We start from the raw sequence: 20499 nt of genomic DNA on the forward strand, positions 1-20499 counted from the left end.
ATGGTGTGTTTTACAACTGGACAACATGATTTCTGAAATTTTAACATTAAGCTCCTACTTTGTGCAAGCCATCTTCACACCGCCACAATTTTATTTATTAAAACTTGCCAATATTTTACAAGTTTGGATATTTTAAAAGACTCCTATACTCCATAGGGAATACTAACATAAAACTTTTATTTCAAGGCAAACTTCAAGAGAGGGCAGACAAGCATTGGGAGACCAAGGGATATACAAGTGCAAGCTCCCCATGGAGCTTCCCTTATTCACAGGCACACATATTTTGTCTCAGACTGAACCACCAAACTCTTCAGCTTCAAGAGAGCTCATGGCAGAAGTCCCCAGCAGGATCCTGGATCAGTAAACAAACTGGCCCAGGGTTGCCAGGAAAGTTCAGACCTTAAGCCTCACATAAATCCTACTGACTTTATTTCAGCCAATATTCAAAGCCAAGTATTCAGAAATTTCCAGAAGTAAGGATAGAACTTTCCCAGTCCAATTATCAATCTGATACAAAAGTATAATAATGAAAATAATAAAGGACAATAATTTTAAATATCTATTACTCAGGATGACTCCAGGACTTTTTTCTTTTCTTTTCTCTTTTTTTGGAAGTGAAAGACTGAAGAAAGATGAAGAATTCCTTCTGTTTTCATGTACTAATGTAATTTGCCTATTAGATCCTCAAGCAGAAATTTTAGGTATATGCCACTGGAGAAGTGGGAGCTAAAGTTAAAACACTTGTAAGTTGCTGGCAGATAGTCAGACTGCCTAAGATCACCTAGAGTATGGATGTAAGTAGAAGAGAAGAGACATCTGAGAACAGAGCTCTGGGCCACTCCAACATATAGAGTTTAGGAAGATGTAGACTATCTAGCAAAAGAGACTGAAGATAAATAGCTGATAACATAGAAAGATTATCCCAAAGTGTTCTTTATCTAGAGACCAAGTAAAGAAAATGTTTTAATAGAGAAAAAGCAACAATACTAAATGCTCCTGATGGGTTAAGTAAGAAAAGAATTGAGCATTGGAGATGGCAACATGGATCTCACTGATGACCTTGGCAAATGTGGCTTTAGAAGAGTGTCTGAATCAATACCCTGATTGGAGTGAGTTTAAGAGAAAACAGAGAAATTACATGGAGATAGTACTTTCAACCAATTTTGCAGAGCAATATGGCAGGAAGATGTAGGATTGAAAAAAAAAAAAAAACCTTTGTTTTTATCTGGGAAATATTAGAGAATTACTGTGTCTATGGAAATGATCCAGTAGAGAGGATAAGATTGATCATATGGGAGGAATAGGTGACAGAGAAACAAAGACCTTGACTCAAAAGTAGAGAGTTCAGCCTTATATCTGTGTTGATTCAACTGCTGATCTATTGTAACCAAAGGAAAGACAGGTGACAATAGCTAATTCCTATCTTGCACTTGCTATGTGTTTTAAGTACATTATATGTGTTAACTCATCAAAACTCCATAACAACTCTAGGAAGTAGATATTATTCTTATCCCCATGTCCCACTAAGGAAACTGAGATGCAGTGGTGTCAATAACTTGCCCAATATCACACATCTAGTAAGTGACAAAGCTAGGATTTGAACACAGGTAGTTTAGCTCTTTTATCCCTTAGTGGTAGAATTACGCTACAAGAGTGTCTTTTCCCCCTCTGTTTTGAGTTGCATAATAAGAGGACTCCTTCTGTTATTCCACCTAGATAAATTTTGGACCCAAGGAAAAGGAACAAGAACAGGACAACTGCAGCTGTCTTCTAATCCATCTTCCTGCTTCTCACTGTATAACCTTCACCCCTCCACACTCCAGCCCATTTGCATCATCAAAGCTAAAGCATCTTCTCAGAGTATGTGTTAGATCATCTCACTCACACCTCTGCTTGGAAAACTCAAGGGTCTCCCACTGTAGTTGAATACAATCAAGGTCTTTACAAAGCCTTCTCTGACCTGGCCCTTAATTACCTCGTTCCAGTTCTGCCCTACCATCTTTCACTTACCCACCAGGCTTAAGTCCCACTGGCTCTTTTTTTTCTACCCATACATCCACTTCACTTGTAATTCTCCCTCAAGGATTCTACAATTGTTCCCATTAGTTTTCTTCTCTCAGATGTTTTGTATATTTTGCCACTTCATCATTTAGATCCAATTCAAATGCTGCCCTCTTGAAAAGTTGTTCAGACTCTCTGATCTCAAGTACTTCTCATCTGCCCCATTATTTTCTATCACATTGCTTTTTTTTTTCCTTCATAACACTTACCACAATCCGAACTTATTCATGTGTTTACTGCCTATGTTTATCCACTAAATGCAGCAGCCTTGAAAGACAATACTGACAGTTCCTAGAACACACTGGTGTTCAATAAATGTGTGTCCCATGCCTGAGAAAAGTATGGGGAGGACAAGAGCGCCATCCTGTCACACCTGGTTATGGACTGGCTTCTTGTCATTATGCATGTCATTTGAGTCATAATTTATGATAAAGAGAAAATAAAAGAGTAACATCACAATTGAAGGGAGAGAATTTTTTATTTCAGCTGCTTATGAAATTTGAAACTACTTTTTTAATTTTAGGAAATTACAAAAGGTGAACTATTTTCAGAGATTACAAAGTTGGCCCTTCATACACTGGCACATGCACTGTCAGGAGAGCTACTACATGAGATGCTACACAGTTCTCCGCCCTTGAGGGCCTCATGGTATTTTTTGCTGCAAAGGAGTCCAGACAAATAACAGAAGAAGGATAGGAAGGAAATACTAAATAAAGAATGGCAACTTTAAAATCATTTTTAAATTCCGGACTAATTTTGGATTTAAATTCTATGAGTGAAAATTCACGTGAGTGGTACAGCTTTTCAGAGAGGCTGAAGAATGACTTTAAGCAAGAATTGTTTTTAGCTTCTCAATCTGTAAGTTAAGAGACTTGGTCTAGTTGAAGCTCTGATATCTTACAAGGTACACAAACTATCTCCCATATAAATAAAAGTGCATGTACATTATTTGTCTTACATATTCCAGTTTAACAAAATGTAATTATAATTTATAGAATGAAAAATAATTTATTTGGTAGAGCCAACATATATGTTCTCATGCTACCAAAATGTATATCTCTTTTAATTCTGAAAAATAAATTAAGGTCTACTATGAACATAATGTCAAAACTAGGCTATTCATGAAAATATTTTGGCCACCCTTTCTTTTTTTCCTTCCTATTTCTTATATGAGTTAAATAGGTAAATAAATGAATGGATAGAATTTTAGATAAAATATTAATCCAGACCTTCATGCATTTGTACATAAGAAACGATTGGTATACCATTAATCAAAAAGATTCTGCAGCGATGGATAAGAATACTCTACGGTTGTCTTTTGTGTCTTTCCAAAATGACTTCTCTCTCAGAGTCCAGTCTTAGAGGTAATCCAGTCACGGTAAGCAGACACGCGAGTATAGACACCCGGTTTATTCTTCTTACCACATCCCTCACCCCAGCTTACTATTCCAACAAGGTGCCAGATATTTCTAGAGTCAGGATAAGCTAGTGGTCCACCAGAATCATTCTAGAAGAAAAAGAGAAAAAATGTTTCTTGTCCTGTCAAAGAATTTCCTTCTGCCTCTCCTCTGGAGTTGTCAGTAGCCCCTAGCAGTGAAAACAGTCCATCCGCTTTGGGCTCAGAACTTGAGTTTCTTCAAAATCCAGGGCAATCACAGCTGGATTGGACTGGATTGGGAAGACCAGCCTTTTGACTTTGTAATGAGTCCAGGCTTTGCTATGGAGAAAGTGCTCCATGATGAAGCCTCTGAGGAATGGATGACACATGCGCATGTAAAACCCCCTGCTGCATCTCTGGATAAGGAAGAGGCAGCATTCTAGGACTGCAGGTTGCCCAGAAAATAGGGCCTTTTTTTTTTTTAAGTTTTATTGAAGTCTAGTTGGTTTACACTGTTTTGATAATTTCTGCTGTACAACAAAGTGATTCAGTTATACATGTACACACATCTATTCTTTTCCCACATAGAGTATAACAGAATATTGGTAGGGCTCACTGTGCTGCACAGCAGGTCCCCGTTGAGGGCCAATTTATTTCATTACCTTGAAGGTATGGGTTCCTAGACTGAAAACTCCATGAGGGCAGGGATTGTATTCACCACTGAAACCCCAGCTTCTAGGCACATTGATGAGATTAATAAATATTTGTCATGGGGATTGAAATAAGAAGCTTCTCTGTGAAAATCATTAAGACAAAAAAAAATTGTGGTGATAAAATCTTCCCTTGAAATAGTACCTTGGGAGAAAATGATTAGACAATGTATCTAGAGGTACCTGACAGGCATCAGCTTCTCCTGACATAAATCCAGCACAGAGCATTGTGTCAGTCACCAAGCCAGATAATGCATGGGGAGCATTGCAAACTTCGTTATCAATAATCTTCAAAACAGCCTGTTGAAGTATTACTGGGAGAGGACCTAAGGGCAATACATTTTACATATTATGGAGATCTTAACCATGTTTGTTGAGACAAAGAACATCTATGGAATAAAGCAGATTCTTTTAGTCATCAAGAGCCAAATCAGTCTCAGGCTAGATTCCTTCCTTCCTTCCCTCCTTTCTTCCTTTCTTCTTCTCTCTCTCTTCCTTCCTTCCCCCTCCCTCCTTCCCCTCTTTCCTTCCTTGCTTCTTTCCTTTCTCTCTCTCTCTTTCTTTCTCTCTTTTCTTTTCTGTTCTTGGGCACATCTGCAGCATATGGAAGTTCCCAGGCTAGGGGTCGAATTGGAGCTGCAGCTGTTGGCCTACGGATCTGAGCTGCATCTTTGACCTATGCCACAGCTCAAGGCATTGCCGGATCCTTAACCCACTGAGCAAGGTCGCAGATTGAACTTGCATTCTCAAGGAGACTATGTCGGGTTCTTAATGTGCTGAGCCACACAGGAACTCCTAGACTGGTTTCTTTCCAATGTTTATGATAGCTGACTGCCTCACACACAGATTCCGATTTTTCCATATCTCATTCTCAGAGATATTTCAGAAACTGAAATGATGCCATGCTTTTGGCCCCATCACTTGGTTTTCTTTTTAGTATATTTACGGATTGGTTTATTGTATGAGAGAGTGATATTTGATTGATTAAATAATTATTCCTATGAAGCTATTACATATTTGTAGAAAAACTTACCATTCATATAAAGTGTTCCCCATCCTGTAACTACAACACTGTCATTTTCTGAGAGCTTCATTTTGGCTTCAGGAAGACAAATCTTACGAACATACTTCGTAAAAGAGACGTCTTCAGCAAGCTGCACGAGGGCAATATCATCATGGACCCCGGCCTTGGTATAATTTTCATGAAAAATAATGTTTTGGACTTTCCTCCTCATATATGGTTTATTTACTAGAGTTCCAAAGTTGATAGTCCAGTCTTCTGAATTATTTTTCCTGGAGGACACAATTTAGTTAAAATACATTCAGTTTTAGGGCCAAAATGGTGTTCACAGTTGTTATAACTTTTAAGCGATGAGTCTCCCAAACAGCACTATAAAGCATTTCCAATTCTTATTTTAAAAAAAGATGTCTTTGATGTAGGGACATTATAAATGCTGTAGTCACATAAAAGTGGTGCTAAGGACTATTAGAGATGCCACCCTTCTACAAATCCTCCTAACTTGAGTCATGGATGCCTCCTGCTACTTCAGCCCCATCCAGTTTCTGAGAATTTGGGTGGGCAGGAGTCATGTGAGTGCCTCAGTGGTTTAGAATCACTCCTAGTGCCATACAGCCTGGGCTCCAGGAGCCTGTGGGAGTTTCTAGGTATCTGCACACATAAAAAAGTGCAGCTTGTTCTCACCCCATCTCCTCATTATATTTACTGAGTCAGTGCATTATGGCTTCGGACCAGATTCTCCAATTCCCCTGAGATTCTTTGTCAATTTAGGCCCTAACAACTTATTTAACTACTCTCACCTTCCTCAAAATGTCAGGTTTTGTTTTTTTAGTTTGTTTGTTTTTCTTTTTAGGGCCACACCCACGGCATTTGAAAGTTCCCAGGCTAGGTGTTGAATCAGAACTGCAGCTGCTGGCCTATACCACAGCCACGGCAACATAGGATCCGAGCCATGTCTGTGTCCTACACCACAGCTCATGGCAATGTCAGATCCTTAACCCACTGAGTGAGGCCAGGGATCGAACCCGCATCCTCATGGATACTAGTGTTACCACCAAGCTACAATGGGAACCACACCTGCTGCTTCTTTTTAAAAGTTTCAAGACCTTCATATGTAACTACGACACTTTCCAATCCTCCCATTGTAAAAACTTCAGTGACTTCACACACTTAACAGCTGAGTTTCTTCAATAAGTAAGCCTCTTGTCATTTAGAGGTGTCCTCAAGCAATATAACTACCTTTTCTAAGCATTCTTTCTAATGTTTCCTTTTACAAACCTTCTCTACTTCAAATTTTTCTTTGTTTGCTGCCCACAGCATACGACTTGTGTGGTTCCACCTGAACACATTTGAAGAAGTCTATTATCCCAACTTGAAATGTGTATTTTTCCTTCCCATCTGCCTACCCCTATCAGTCAAATCTTAGGTCTTTAGAGTCTAGATCAAATCGTACAACTGTAGACTTCAAATAGATATGTTCTCTTTCTTCATCAAGTTTCCATAGCACTTACGATCTTGTACATGTGACATTTACTACACTCTGCTGCCTTATACTTTCAGTGTACCACATTTAAGTTTCTTCAACTAGACTGTAAACCCCCAGAGGGCACAACAAGTAAGCACCAGGTAACAGGAGTCAGAAATAACCTAAGTTCACCTTCAGTTTCTGTTATTTAAGAGCTGTACAATCTTGGTCAAGTTACATCACCATTTCTGAACCCTAGTTTCCCCATCATTTAAAGATTTTAAATCATACCTTCCATTTGGAATTATTGTTATGATTAAATAAAATGATGCAAGTAAAGCACTTAACATCAGGCCAAGGCAGCTATTTGGAAAATGTTAATTGCTTCCATTCACCAGCCTCACCCCCCACCCTACCAATTGGGCCCTGCCACTGCCACATTTAAAAGTCTTTGCTTCCTTTCAGTTGTGCAAGTGGTTGTCAATTTCATATGGTCTTGGTGAACTTCCCACATTTAGGCTAAGCCCCACAGAACTCTCAAATAGACCTGCACCCAGAATCCTACATGTAGTCAGACTTTCAGACTTACAGAGCAAAGCAGTGAGCTGCAGATAGGAGCCACTTGCTGCTAATCAGAGAGGCACCACAGTGGTGTCGGCCTTTCCATTGCATGCTTGCTTGCCAGGGCCAGGCCCCTACCAGGGCGTTTTCCCCATTCACAATTCGGTTGCCTGCAATGATACTGTTGGCCAGTTGTCTTCCACAACCTGAAGAAAGGATTTATTTATACAAGAGCAGATATTTTGACTATGCTTTATAAGAAATATAGTTTAAAACATTGCTTGACACCCATCAGTGATTGTCCAGCATATCCTAGCCAATACTGTTCCTTTCCTGGAATGTACCCTTATCATGGTAGCCCTCTCCATCCTCCTCCGATAACTTTTCCTTTTCCTCTTTTCTAGTCTCAAGCATCTTTCAACTACTGACTTGTATATATCTAGTATAATTCCAGTCTCTTTAAGCATGTTGAAAAATTCTTGAAGGTAGAGACTTTGCCTCATCGATATCTGTATTTCGCATGGCATCATGTAGTACTCTCTGTAAAGCCCCATGTGGACAATAGATACTCCATTAATACCTGCTAAATGAATGAATGCATGGATCAATTATGTTGCAGGCCACATGATACTATAAAAAGAATTTGTTGAAGAGGTGCATAACTTTTTTACCTTATAGAAAATATATTTGTTATAATTTAGTTTTGCGTTTTCTTATCCTAAGTTGTCCTTTTATCCTTCATTTTAAAAAAATTTTTGTAACTAATTCAGACATGATATTCTTCATAATTCCATTCTTCAAAAATAGTTCCCCATTTTGCCCTTTTGGACAACCCCTTACAAATGGTCGGTATTTTTCAAAAAGAAATTCCAGATAGATATCTGGTTCTGTAATAATAATGTAATAATGTTGAAAGAGTGCTATAGATTTCCACATGAAGTATTTCTAGATACTTTTTAGAAAAGTGGTGGGGAACTCTTTGTATCTTAGGTTTATAATATTATTAACTTATTAAATTATTATGTTGTTTATAATAAAGTTTATAAACTTACAGTTGTTAGTGAGCATTTCAGCATTAGCCTTGCTGGTTTCTGAAATTAAAAAAAAAAAAATGAAGTTTATCAAAAAAATCACCAAACAATTCTCTTCAACCCAAAAACTAAATTTCCTAACCCATTACACCCAACATTTAACTATTGCGTATCAACCCTTCTCAATCCTATTTGTCATAGTTTGGCCATCTTTGCACATCTCTTTCTGCAAGGTAGTATAGGATAAGAAAAAGGAAATAAAAAAAGAAAATCTCTCAGTTTTATAATAGTTGAAGTAAAATATTTAGTGAACTAAGAAGCTGACACTTACCAAAAGAGGCATTGGGTATAATCTTTGGATTTCTTTCCCTATGAAAATTCTCTTTACTCTGAAATACTCAGAGGTATATATATATTTTAAAGAAAAAAATGCAATTAAAATTACACTTCATTGGGCCTATTATTCTCTTTAGAAGTCATCTCATTACTAGGACTGAATTATGAAATTTTGAGAAGGTAACTTAAATTCAAGTCTCTTTTCTTTTTTTTTTTTTTTTTTTTTTTTGCCTTTTCTAGAGCCACTCCCATGACATAGGGAGATTCCCAAGCTAGGGGTCGAATCAGAGCTTTAGCCGCTGGCCTATGCCAGAGCCACAGCAACGCGGGATCCGAGCCTCCTCTGCAACCTACACCACAGCTCACAGCAACACCGGATCCTTAACCCACTGAGCAAGGCCAGGGATCGAACCTGCAACCTCATGGTTCCTAGTCGGATTCGTTAACCACTGCGCCACGATGGGAACTCCTCAAGTCTCTTTTCTACTGGGAAAAGATTTTAGAGATAAAGCGAAGAGAGAACTAAAGAAAGCCACGTCAGGAAGTGCCAACTCTGAATCCTGGGAAACAGAGGGACAGCAAGTAACTGGTACAGCCTTCTTTCCCGATAACTACCCACAGAGGAATTGTATTGCACCTTTCAGAAGCTCTGCCCTAACCTCACTTCTCATGAGGGGCTCATTGGTGACTGGGTCTGTATTTTGAGGCAAAGGAGCTGTAATAGGCAGGTGGCAGCTGTTATAGCCTTCAAGGACAGATGCTAGGATGCCAGTCCAGAAGAACCACAAAACTGGGCTCTGGAACCACAAGCTTATCACTAATAGACCTTCTAAACCATGCAAGTTAGAGCTTCAGGACCCTTGCAGGACCTCCGAGATGGTCACAAACTTTGCTTTCTTTACTGGAACAAAATCTTCCTTGTCTTCTAGGAAATTATTTCAGACAGTTTTTTCCTCAAATAGTATTACTTCCATTCTTCCACAGGAAACAATGAGAACTCCCTATCCTCAACTTCACACTTACTCCTGCTTCATACCGTTTCCTACAGTGAGATCCTAACAAAAATACAAAGTAGGGAGGAATAATCCTTCAATTATTATTTTCACTCCTGTTTCCATCCATAAGAGCCAGGCCTTCCAGTCTCATAAGCACACCTGTAGTTTAACACATTTCTATCACTGTTCAGACAAAGATTCTATAGCACTGCCCTGTCCACTACCAACTCAATGATAGGAGTGCCAGAGTTTAAGACTGTTTTTTTCCTAAGCAAATTCTGAAACTCTTGGTTCATTTTTTTCCAGTTCCTTCAAAAAATACTCTAAATACTTAAGTAGTGGAAAATAATGAAAATAAGTGAAATACCTGTAAGTTTAATGGAAGAGGGAACTGCATTCCAGGATGCCATGTTGTCCTTCAACATTTGATGTAAGATACCTTCGATTTTAGTTTTCATGCTATTCTTCTTTGCTGGTGGAAACTTCAGTGTCAATTGAAACTGTACCCTTGATCCATTGGGATAAGGCCTAGAAACAACAGAAATGTTCTAATGTGCTGCTCTTTGAATTTTTAGATATTTTATGAACATTGAATATTCTCACATTTTAATTATTATATTGCCTTTATAAGTATTCAAGCATAATACACAGATATTGTCCCAAGTATAGTATAGAAAGTGCAAAAAGTCCCTACAAGTCTTCTAATTGATTCAGAGGTATTGTTCATGAAAAAGAATGTGAACTACAAACTAGAAATCAGAATATTCAAACACATGTGAGAAACTGAGTACCTGCCAACAAATGATGGCTTGAGATTTTATTATGAAACAGTAAAAAAAAACATAGTGTTCTTCTATAGATATTTTCTAATAACTTAATTTCAGAGAAAGAGACAAATGAGAACTTAAATGCAGGGTCGGGAACATTCAAAAGATAAATTCTAGTGTATATTCAGGAGCCAGTACTAAGCTTATTCCTATAGTTTTTTACACATGTCCACTTCAACAGATCTATACAATGAGAAAGCTCAGAAACATAGCTCTAAAACATGAAGTTTCCACTGTTGCTTGGAAGGTTAAAGACCCAGTGTTGTCTCTGTGAGGATGTAGGTTTGATCCCTGGCCGCTCTCAGTGGGTTAAGAATCCGGCGTTGCCACAAGCTGCAGCATAGGCCACAGATGTGTCTTCAAACTGCAGTGGCTGTGCATAGGCCACAGATGCAGCTCTGATTTGACCCCTGGCCCAAGAATTTCCTTATGCTGCAGGTGCAGCCATAGAAAGAAAAACAAAATAAAATGAAACATGAAGAGAATCTTCATTATCTATATATTCAGTTCATTATTTTTATTAATCATGAAATAAAATAAATTCATTTTTGAAGACTTTCACACCAAAAGCCATATTAATCACAATTTTTAAAGAACACAATTCTGTTTTAAAATAATTATAATCAAGGGAGTTCCTGTTGTGGCTCAGCAGGTTATGAACCTGACTAGTATCTATGAGGATGTGGGTTCGATCCTTGGCCTCGCTCAGTGGGTTAAGGATCCAGCATTGCTGTGAGCTGTCATGTAGGTTGCAGATGTGGCTTGGATCTGGCATTGCAGTAGCTGTGGTGTAGGCTGGTAGCTGCAGCTCTGATTCAACTCCTAGCCTGGGAACTTCCATATGCTGCACCTGCAGCCCTAAAAATAAAAATAAAATAAAATAATTAAAAATAAAATAATATGATCAATTGAAGGGCCTTTGAAGGCCTTTGTCTGTCAGTAAGCAGGTTGCTTGGTTGGTTGGCTAGTTGGATTTTTTCTTTCATTTCGTTTTGGGAGTTCAGACTTCCCCAATTCGATATTGGCAGTTACCAAATTACAAGTTATCTCTCCCTTATCACCCATCCCTTATGCTCTGTGATACCTGCCCCCCTGTATCTCTCACCATCACCACCACCATCAAACACACTTAAAATACATATTTAGACAAATGTTATCTTAAAAGATTCACTCTCCTCTGCAGTAATTTTTTTTTTTTTTTTTTTTTTTTTTTGTCTTTTCGCCTTTTCTACGGCTGCTTCTGCAGTATATGGAGGTTCCCAGGCTAGGGGTCTCATCAGAGCTATAGCTGCTGGCCTACGCAAGAGCCACAGCAATGCCAGATCCAAGCTGCATCTGCCGCCTACACCACAGCTCACAGCAACGCCAGATCCCCAACCCACTGGGCAAGGCCAGGGATTGAACCCACAACCTCATGGTTCCTAGTCGGATTCATTAACCACTGAGCCACGATGGGAACTCCTTCCTCTGCGGTAATTTTGATGGTAATTATCAAAGAGCCCAAAAGAGGATTATTTTAGGAAAGATATGGCCAGGTGGGTATGGATGGACAAAGAGGTGGCTAGTATACGGGAAGCAAGACAATGAGATTGGACTCCTTGTTTTCTTTGGTTTTAATTATCTTTTATCAGAGAAGTCAGTTAGGACTGACTGCCACCAACAACCTTACAATTCCCCTTCAAGCACAGAGATTACAGATTTGTACAGATCACTCTCTACCCTGAACAGAAATTAAATACAGTGATACTTTAATTTATGGGGAGCTCTTCCTTCTTCCCTCCCTCCCTGCCTTCCTTCTCTCTCTTTCTCCCTCCTTCTCTTTATGTTTTTTGTTATTATTACTCAGAACCAGGACTGATGCAACATGCACTTAGTTCTCATTCTTTAGAATCTTGAATGAATTTGTACTTACAGAAATTTGATAACCTGAGAATTGATATATTCTTTGTATACACTAGAATTTTGAAATGCATCTGACATCTGTCAAGAGAAAAAAACAAAAAGCTGCTATATATGTTTCAATCAAATTTATAATAACATCAAAAAAATAAAATTTCTGATGTACCTTAGTTTCAATAGCTTTACTTAGATCTGTGCCGGTTTGTGAAACTGCTTTTTCACAACTGTGATTGTAAGTGACTCCAGAAATATGAAAATCACCTTGGTAATAGTAAGTTTTTCCTGTGGAAAAAAAAAAAATATCCAGAAAATTTTGAAATTAGAAGTGGCCTCGGAGTTCCCATCATGGCTCAGTAGTTAACGAATCTGACTAGCATCTATGAGGAGGCGGGTTCGATCACTGGCCTTGCTCAGTGGGTTAAGGATCCAGCGTTGCCATGAGCTATGGTGTAGGTTGCAGACGTGGCTTGGCTCCTGCGTTGCTGTGGCTGTGGTGTAGGTGGGCGACTACAGCTCCAATTTGACCCCTAGCCTGGGAGTCTCCATATGCCACGGGTGTGGCCCTACAAAGCCAAAAAAAAAAAAAAAAGAAGAAGAAGTGGCCTCAAATCTCTTCATATCTTTATCTCACGATTAATATTCAGAGTTCCTGTTGTGGCTCAGCGGTTAACAAACCTGACTAGCATCCATGAAAACGCAGGTTCAATCCCTGGCCTTGCTCTCGCTCAGTGGGTTAAGGATCCAACATTGCTGTGAGCTGTGGCATAGGTCGCAGACATGGCTCGGATCCCATGTTGCTGTGGCTGTGGCATAGCGCAGCGGCTACAGCTCCAATTAGACCCCTAGCCTGGGAACCTCCATATGCAGCTGGTGAGGCTCTAAAAAACAAAAAGACAAAAAAAAAAAAAAAGATTAATATTCAACAGATATACTCAGGGAAATTAACTTACTACCATTTGAATGAGAGCGGTAGCTCTAGTTCTCACCCAACTGAAGTTATCTCAATATTAACAAAGATTGTGCCAGCTCCTAGGACAGAATCCTTGAGCAGACCCATCTTCCAAAAGGACTTCAAACATTTACAGCCGAGTTTGAGGCCCATGTTTACTTCACAAGAAGTCCAGTTCAACTAATTTAATTTCAGATAATATAAGTTCATATAGTCTTGTGTCTGAAATGGTAGATAGTTGACCATGTAGAGAAGTTCAAGGGTGAATTTTCATCCCAGAGACTTCCTACTCAAGCCAGGACACCTGTAGTTCTCCCCTTTGCATCTTTCCTTTCCACTAAGTTGTTGTTTTTCCAGAAGAAGGGACCCGTTAAAATGTAAACTATAATTTTAGAAGAGTAGCTGATTAAGCTGCTGGTCTCCACTAACATACTGACAGCTTTCATAGGGGCTTTATTTGGAAAACTCAGAGTACTATCTGTAAGGAAATGATGCAAAGAAAGTTATTTTTTAATGAGTGGAGCCAAGAAGAAAATAGATGCAGATTATGGAGAGTTTATGGGTAGACATGGCAGGCAAGAGGCCATGAGCACCCACCATGCTTTTGGAGGACAGGTTTTGAAATTTGACATTAAAATTGCCAATAGTTGGGAAGAAACAAAGGAGAAGAGGCTAGAACTAAAGAGAACTGGAATTGTTGTTGAATCAAGCAAAATGTATCCATGCTGCATTATTGTATATGGTAATACATTTCAGAGGAATAAAACAGAAAAACCATGATAAAGTAGAATAATACACGTAAAGTATTAAGATGTGGGTTTGTGCTCAGCTCTGTCATTTAAAAGCCTGTGACATCAAGCAAGTCACTTGACTTTCCTGAGCCTCAGTTTCGTGCTTGTGATAATAGGAATAGGAAAACCTGCCCTCCCAGGCTTAAAGCACTATTATGAGGTTCAAATAGAATGATGGATGTCAAATTTATTTAAAAACATTAAAAGGTTACACAAACTTAAGGGTTTATTATTCTGAAAGGTAAAAATAAACTGGAAAACCAAGCTTTCCGAATATAGAGTTAATAAAAGTTATTAAAAACAATATCAATTTAGTATGAACATTCAGCCATTGAGCCACTCTTGCATCAGTAGATTATCCATTGGTACTAATCAATTATATCTTAACAACCAATATCAGAAATAAGCCAAAAAGAGTAGGGATCTCCAAAGTTTGAGGTGTATTTACTAAAAGATGTACAACTGAACTACAGACCTACTATATAAGCACTTTTATTGAAAATGAATATTGACGACAAAGTATTGAGCATTTCAGCTTTGCCCATACTTCCGTAGATGGTGATATAACATATGGAGGGTATCAATGAGGCATCTAATTCAAAAAAAAATTATAAACTTTGCTGTCAAATAATTTAAAATTAATATGTTGAAAGAGTAAGTAGATGAGAAAGTTTCCATAAATAAATTTAATGTTGGCATTCCCATTGTGGCACAGCAGAAATGAATCCAACTAAGAACCATGAGGTTGCAGGTTCGATTCCTGGCCTTGCTCAGTGGGTTAAGGATCCAGCGTTGCTGTGAAGTCTGGTGTAAGTCGCAGATACAGCTCGGTTCTGGCGTTGCTGTGGCTCAGGCGAAGGCTCCGGCGAAGGCTCAGATTAGACCCCTAGCCTGGGAACCTCCATATGCTGTGGGAGGACAAAAGACAAAAAGAAAAAAAATTTAATGTTTGTGTTTTCTTGTCAAATTCTAAGGGTTAAAAGAGATCTAGTGGTAAAGTTGAAAACTGAAAAGTCAATACTAACCAACTGCCAGAAAATGAACCAGGAGACCAATAATCACTCCCAAGATCAGCATCACTCCAAGAAAAATAAGGATCGTCATCCATAGAGGCCAAGATCTTCTCTGGGAAGATATGCCATACCTATAAAAGGAGGAAAATGACTCAAATCAGATGACAGATATTCTAAATCTATTTGTCTCTCCTCTAACTCATACAACACAGTTTATAACTTATCCATCAGGTTTTTATGTTAGCTTAAAACATAGAAGTCTCAAATGCCTAAAAGAGGATAGACCTTAATGCTCATTCATTTACAAATCATCTTTGAGTATACTATGTTAGCTGCTAGAAATACAACAGTATTCCAACAGGATTCTATGAGTAAAATAGCATCATTTGTATTCTAATGTTGATGAGGAGAAATTGATTTGTTTTTTGAAAATGTTTCTAAAGCAGGTCACAAAACATCATGTGTGATCTGATTATATCTTTGTAAATGAGAGCTGTATCACATAATGGACATAAATAAATTTATAAACACAAATATGTAACACCAGGCATATGTTTAATTCAGTGTGTAAGGAAACCTCATAATGCGAACTGCAGCTTTCCCATATTATAACATTATGAGTAGACATTTCTTTTTGTTTATTTTTTCTTTAAATCTATTTCCTAATGTTTCTACAATAAACATAAATTATTTGTACAGTATGATTTAACAGATAGGTAAGTTTCATCATCAAACCAGTCAATTAGATGAAAAATAATCAGAAAATATTGTGACTTGGCATCATACATATAGAGCAGTCTAGGGTTACAGTTAGGTCATAGGGCCATCATTAGTCTAATTTATATAAGTTTTAGACATTAGTTATTCTTTATATCTTGAAAGACATGATGTCATGAAACTGTCCATTTGGACGAAGAGCTGTAACACACATACAAAAATCTGATACAACGTTTCAAAATAGTTTCAGTTGTTTCTTCAATTTCCATGTGTTTTGCATTATCTTAAACAAATCTTGAAATACAGAGAAGTTTGAAATCAGTGGATTTATTTGTCAAATTAGATATTTTCCTATGAGCAGAAGAAACTTCTCGTTCTAATCCCTCCAGGATTAATTGATTTTTAGAGAAGATCCTTTAAAAATAAATAATAAATACCTTATGCCACACCTGTGCAACTCCACCTAGTCTTATTTCCTCTCTGTCTCTTCTCTATTCTTAATCCTACCTCTTCCTTATGTCTCATTTGATGACTTGTTAATTAATGTTTCCCTGAATCAACATTTTTGTCAAAGATCTTCAGAGAAACCACCCATTCAGAGATATTCTATGTATGTTTTTATCCTGGAATTCAGTTGTTTAATCTCATCCTCAGAGAAGAAAGTCAATTCAGGCTTAGTATTTTTTTTTATACTAGGTAAGTCACTCTTTAAAGGGAGTATATAATTAAGGTAATTAGTAACAACATTTATTGCCTTATTAATAACTGATAATATGTGACTTCTAGTGAATAGAAAAATTTACTGTGATAGTGAACTCTCAAATTTGTTTTGGATTAGCTTGTTATAATTTAGTCCAGTAGCTTCATCTTTCTGAGATGTGAATATTAGTTTCAGGGACTCAAACACTATGTGGCCTAAATTATGTATGTAGTACCTAAAGAGAACTGAAATGGTTTCTATACAAATAATCACTATATTACAGTTTATAAAATGTCTTTCTTTGAAAACCCCTTTTAGATATTCTTAAAATTTTCAAAGAGTACGTATTATTGATTCTAGCACTGATATGACTTCTTCCTTTTCATTGCAGATTTTTTATCATAAACAAGGAGTTTTTTATATCTAAAGATCACAAGTACTTATGATTTATTAACCTTTACTCTAGTAAATGTGATACACGGACTCAAAATTGACTATCATTTCTTTTAAGAATAGTTGAAATTGTTAAAATCATGTTATAAATATCCAAAAAAGTCCATTCATGAAATAATTTACTCTCTCATCTATCAAAGAAAATTTTCACCTTTTTTTTTTTTAAAGGAAGAAGTTTGCATTCTAGGATGAACTTCATTTAACAAAGAAAATGGGTTAAAATTAATTTTCAATGAATTTAACCAACTCCATATGCATACCTAAACTATAGTTGACTCACTTTTGAATTGAATCTACCTCAAATAAGGGCTCATTGCTATTCTGACATAATCAACTCTTCTCCCTACTCAAGTTACAATAATATTTTAAAATATGATGGTAACTGCATTATTCACAATTTTAAAACATCCGTCTTACTATAGTTTATCTCCCATAGCCCATACTAGGTATCGTTTCCTAGATTAGACTTCCCTATAACCACATTCTCATATTACATTAGCACTTAAACTGCAAAACATTACAAACTGTAGTTTTCATTGATTAGAATTTTATTTACAACCATTTGAATTGGATGAACCTGAATTCTTTCCTATAGTGAAGAGCATTAAAACAAGATTCCAATGCAAAAATACCCAAATTTTATAAAGATAAACTTTTTTTTTTTCTGTAGAGGACTTACTAAATCATTAAGGAGAGACTTGTGAATAAGGAACAAAGAAATTAATGATCAAATGAGTCAAATGACCTCTACCACCAATTTTTCCCCAAAATCCAGGAAAGTTTGAGAGTCAGTGGAAAGTAACTTAATTTGAAAATCTGTTAAGTTTTGAGGGCCCCCTGCCATTTGTCAGGTAATAATTTAGGATCTGTGTTGTAAAGTATGTTATTACAAAAGTTTATAATGGTATTCAGGTTTTTAAGTTATTTCTAAAAATATTTTCATATTAGAAGATGTGGTTTCAATTATACTACTAGAGAAAAATATGGTAGTGTTCTTATGGATAGTTATAAAAAAGACAGTAAGCAAAATTTCACTGAAATCTGATTTTCCTTTTCCAATTTTTGAAAGTTTCCCAGTGACTTTACAGGGCCTTTAGGCCTTGGGGACAATAGCATAAACCCAGAAATAAAACTTTAAATTATAAAAAGCAACTAATTAACCAAAAACTAGAAGATATTCAGCAGCAAGCTGTTAGCTTTTATAGACTTAATTTCCCAAATAAAATTCCAGGGAGTTCCTATTGTGGCTCAGTGGGTTAAGGACTCAACATTGTCTCTATGAGGATGCAAGTTCGACCCCTGGCCTTGCTCAGTGGGTTAAGTATCCAACGTTGCCACAAGCTGCAGTGTCAGTCACAGATGCAGCTCGGATCTGGTGTCATTGTGGCTGTGGTGTACACCTGCAGATGCAGTTAAGCTTCAACCCCTAGCCTGGACACTTCCATATGCCCCAAGAGGGGCCATAAAAAGAAAAACCAACAAACAAACCAAATAAAATTCCATTTACCTGTACATAGTATTCTGATGGTTGTGGTGGTATCAGGGACAATGGTAGTGATGACGATGATGACAATGATGAGAGTAATAATAAAAATAAGGATCTCCTGGTGTAGCTTTTAAGATGATCAGTGGTTCACAGCTTTATGTGCCATGTCCAGTGTTGGTTGGTTGGTTTTTATGGGCTTGGTGGAGGGTAGAGAACAAATAAGATGAAACTTGTCTGGCTAGTGTTAATTACTGTCATATTTCTATGGTTTCAAGACAGGAGTCATCCAGGGAATGACAAACCTCCTTGACTTGGTATTCAGAAAAAGAATAGCCCAATCTTGGATTGGTCACCTAAAAGGTACACCCAAGAAACAACTTTGTGGTAAATCAGGATAATCCTAAATCTGCTTTTGACTAATTCCTTAATCCTGGCTTCCTCCTCAACTGAAACCAGCTGTAACTAGGTAGAAATTTCTGACAAAAGACTTTTCACGAGGAATCAATTTTATATACTAATGTTAGCATCATTTTGATGTAAGTGGAATTCACTTGCACTGTGGTTTACATTTTCATTTCCCTAATAACTAGTGAGAATGATTTTATTTTACATACAATTGGGTAGGTCTGGGCTTCCTTTTCTGAGAATGCTGTTCATAAATTTAACTTTTTCCCCAATTTTTCTATTGTTTTTCTTTTGCTATGGATATATGTGAGTTCTCTCTCTATAGTGGATATTGTGATTGTGCAGGTAAGAAGTGTAGAAATTGACATGCCATCCTAACAATAAGTCCAAAGCTAAACTGACTGAGAAATCAACAATTCTTATTGGATCCATAACAGAAAGGAAGACCCTGGACAAAACCTTGTCCCTATGACTAGAGAGACTGATAATGAATACAGGGAAACTTGACTCACCTAAGCCAAGACTCAGGTGCAGCAACCATGATGAAAACCAACACTAGGGTCAGAAAACCTGAACTGTATTTGACAAATTGCTGGAGATTCAGTGCAGAAAACTCTGTGAGTTAAAAACTCCAGGGGGATTAAGACATAGAGAGAGCCCCACAGTATTATGAGATTTACGTCTAGCAGTTCATCCAGCTTCCCACAACAAATATCAAAGAAAATTTTCTTTGGCTTTTGTCAGGGGGAGGGAAAAAGAAATGATTTCGAAATATTCCAGAGCACCCTCTTTTTAACAAGAACTGCTCCTCAGGAATAACCAGTTAACCAGAGCCTAACCTACTGGAATATTGTCAGAGCCTGACTGACCTGGTGAAGGGATATACCCAACTTGAGATCATTCTAGCCATCCCTTCCCATGTAAGAGAAGAGGGAAAAACTGAGAAACACTTGTGAAGTTGACATTCCAGAGGCAATGGCTCACGAAATGACTGGACCTAGTCATAGGACTATAGAACACTTCCCCTCTTACATTTGAATCAATTAAACCAAAAAATTGTACTTTGAAAAGATTAGTAGAATCAATGAACTTATAGTCAGGCTAAATAAGAAACAAAGAAGAAAAAAAATGTATACATGTAAGAGTAACTTGATCCCCATGCTGTACAGCAGAAAAAAAAAAAAAAAGAAAGAGAGGTTATAAATTACTAATATCAGATATGAAAGAGATAATCATAAAAAATCCCATGGATATTAAAAGGATAACCAAAAATACTATGAACAATTCTGTTCCCGCAAATTTGGTTATCTAGATAGACCAAATCTTAGACAAAATCTGCCAAAATTTATGCAAAAAGAAATAGATGATGTGAATTATCTTTTATCTATTAAATAAATTGAGTGAATAATTTAAAATATTCCAATAATTAAAAACTGGTGCCTTCCATCAAATATGTAAGGAATAAATTATACAAATTCCCTACAATCTCCATTAGAGGATAGGAGCAAAGGAAATACTTCCTAACTCATTCTTTGAGCCTAGCATTACCCTAAAACCAAAACCAGTCATAAATATTACCAGAAAAGAAAATTACTGGCCAATATATTTCATGAACATAGATGTAGAAATATTCAGTAAAAATCAACAGATGTATAACTTGGTCCCCATGCTGTACAGTGGAAAAAATAAATAAATAAATCAACA

General features: G+C 37.2%; 1 protein-coding gene across 1 annotated transcript; it reads right to left on the reverse strand.

Annotated features, from left to right (window-relative positions):
• LOC100513484 (transmembrane protease serine 11B) lies at window positions 1889-18802 on the reverse strand. The gene is made up of 10 exons (XM_021101398.1): window positions 18412-18802; window positions 15047-15165; window positions 12448-12563; window positions 12295-12362; window positions 9923-10083; window positions 8246-8284; window positions 7222-7399; window positions 5183-5442; window positions 4333-4475; window positions 1889-3568 (listed from the first exon to the last, which is right to left on the reverse strand). The coding sequence occupies exons 1-10, from the start codon at window positions 18417-18419 to the stop codon at window positions 3407-3409; spliced, it is 1254 nt and encodes a 417-aa protein (XP_020957057.1). The 5' UTR covers window positions 18420-18802; the 3' UTR covers window positions 1889-3406.

Source organism: Sus scrofa, chromosome 8, assembly GCF_000003025.6.
Source record: "Sus scrofa isolate TJ Tabasco breed Duroc chromosome 8, Sscrofa11.1, whole genome shotgun sequence".
NCBI lineage: Eukaryota > Metazoa > Chordata > Mammalia > Artiodactyla > Suidae > Sus > Sus scrofa.

What these genes read in the sequence shown, in the direction of transcription:
- LOC100513484 (XM_021101398.1), bottom strand. An exon ending in GTAAAGCTATTGAAACTAAG is followed by an intron (nt 12,363 to 12,447) that starts GTACATCAGAAA and finishes TTCTCTTGACAG; the next exon opens with ATGTCAGATGCATTTCAAAA. An exon ending in TCTCAGGTTATCAAATTTCT is followed by an intron (nt 10,084 to 12,294) that starts GTAAGTACAAAT and finishes TGTTGTTTCTAG; the next exon opens with GCCTTATCCCAATGGATCAA.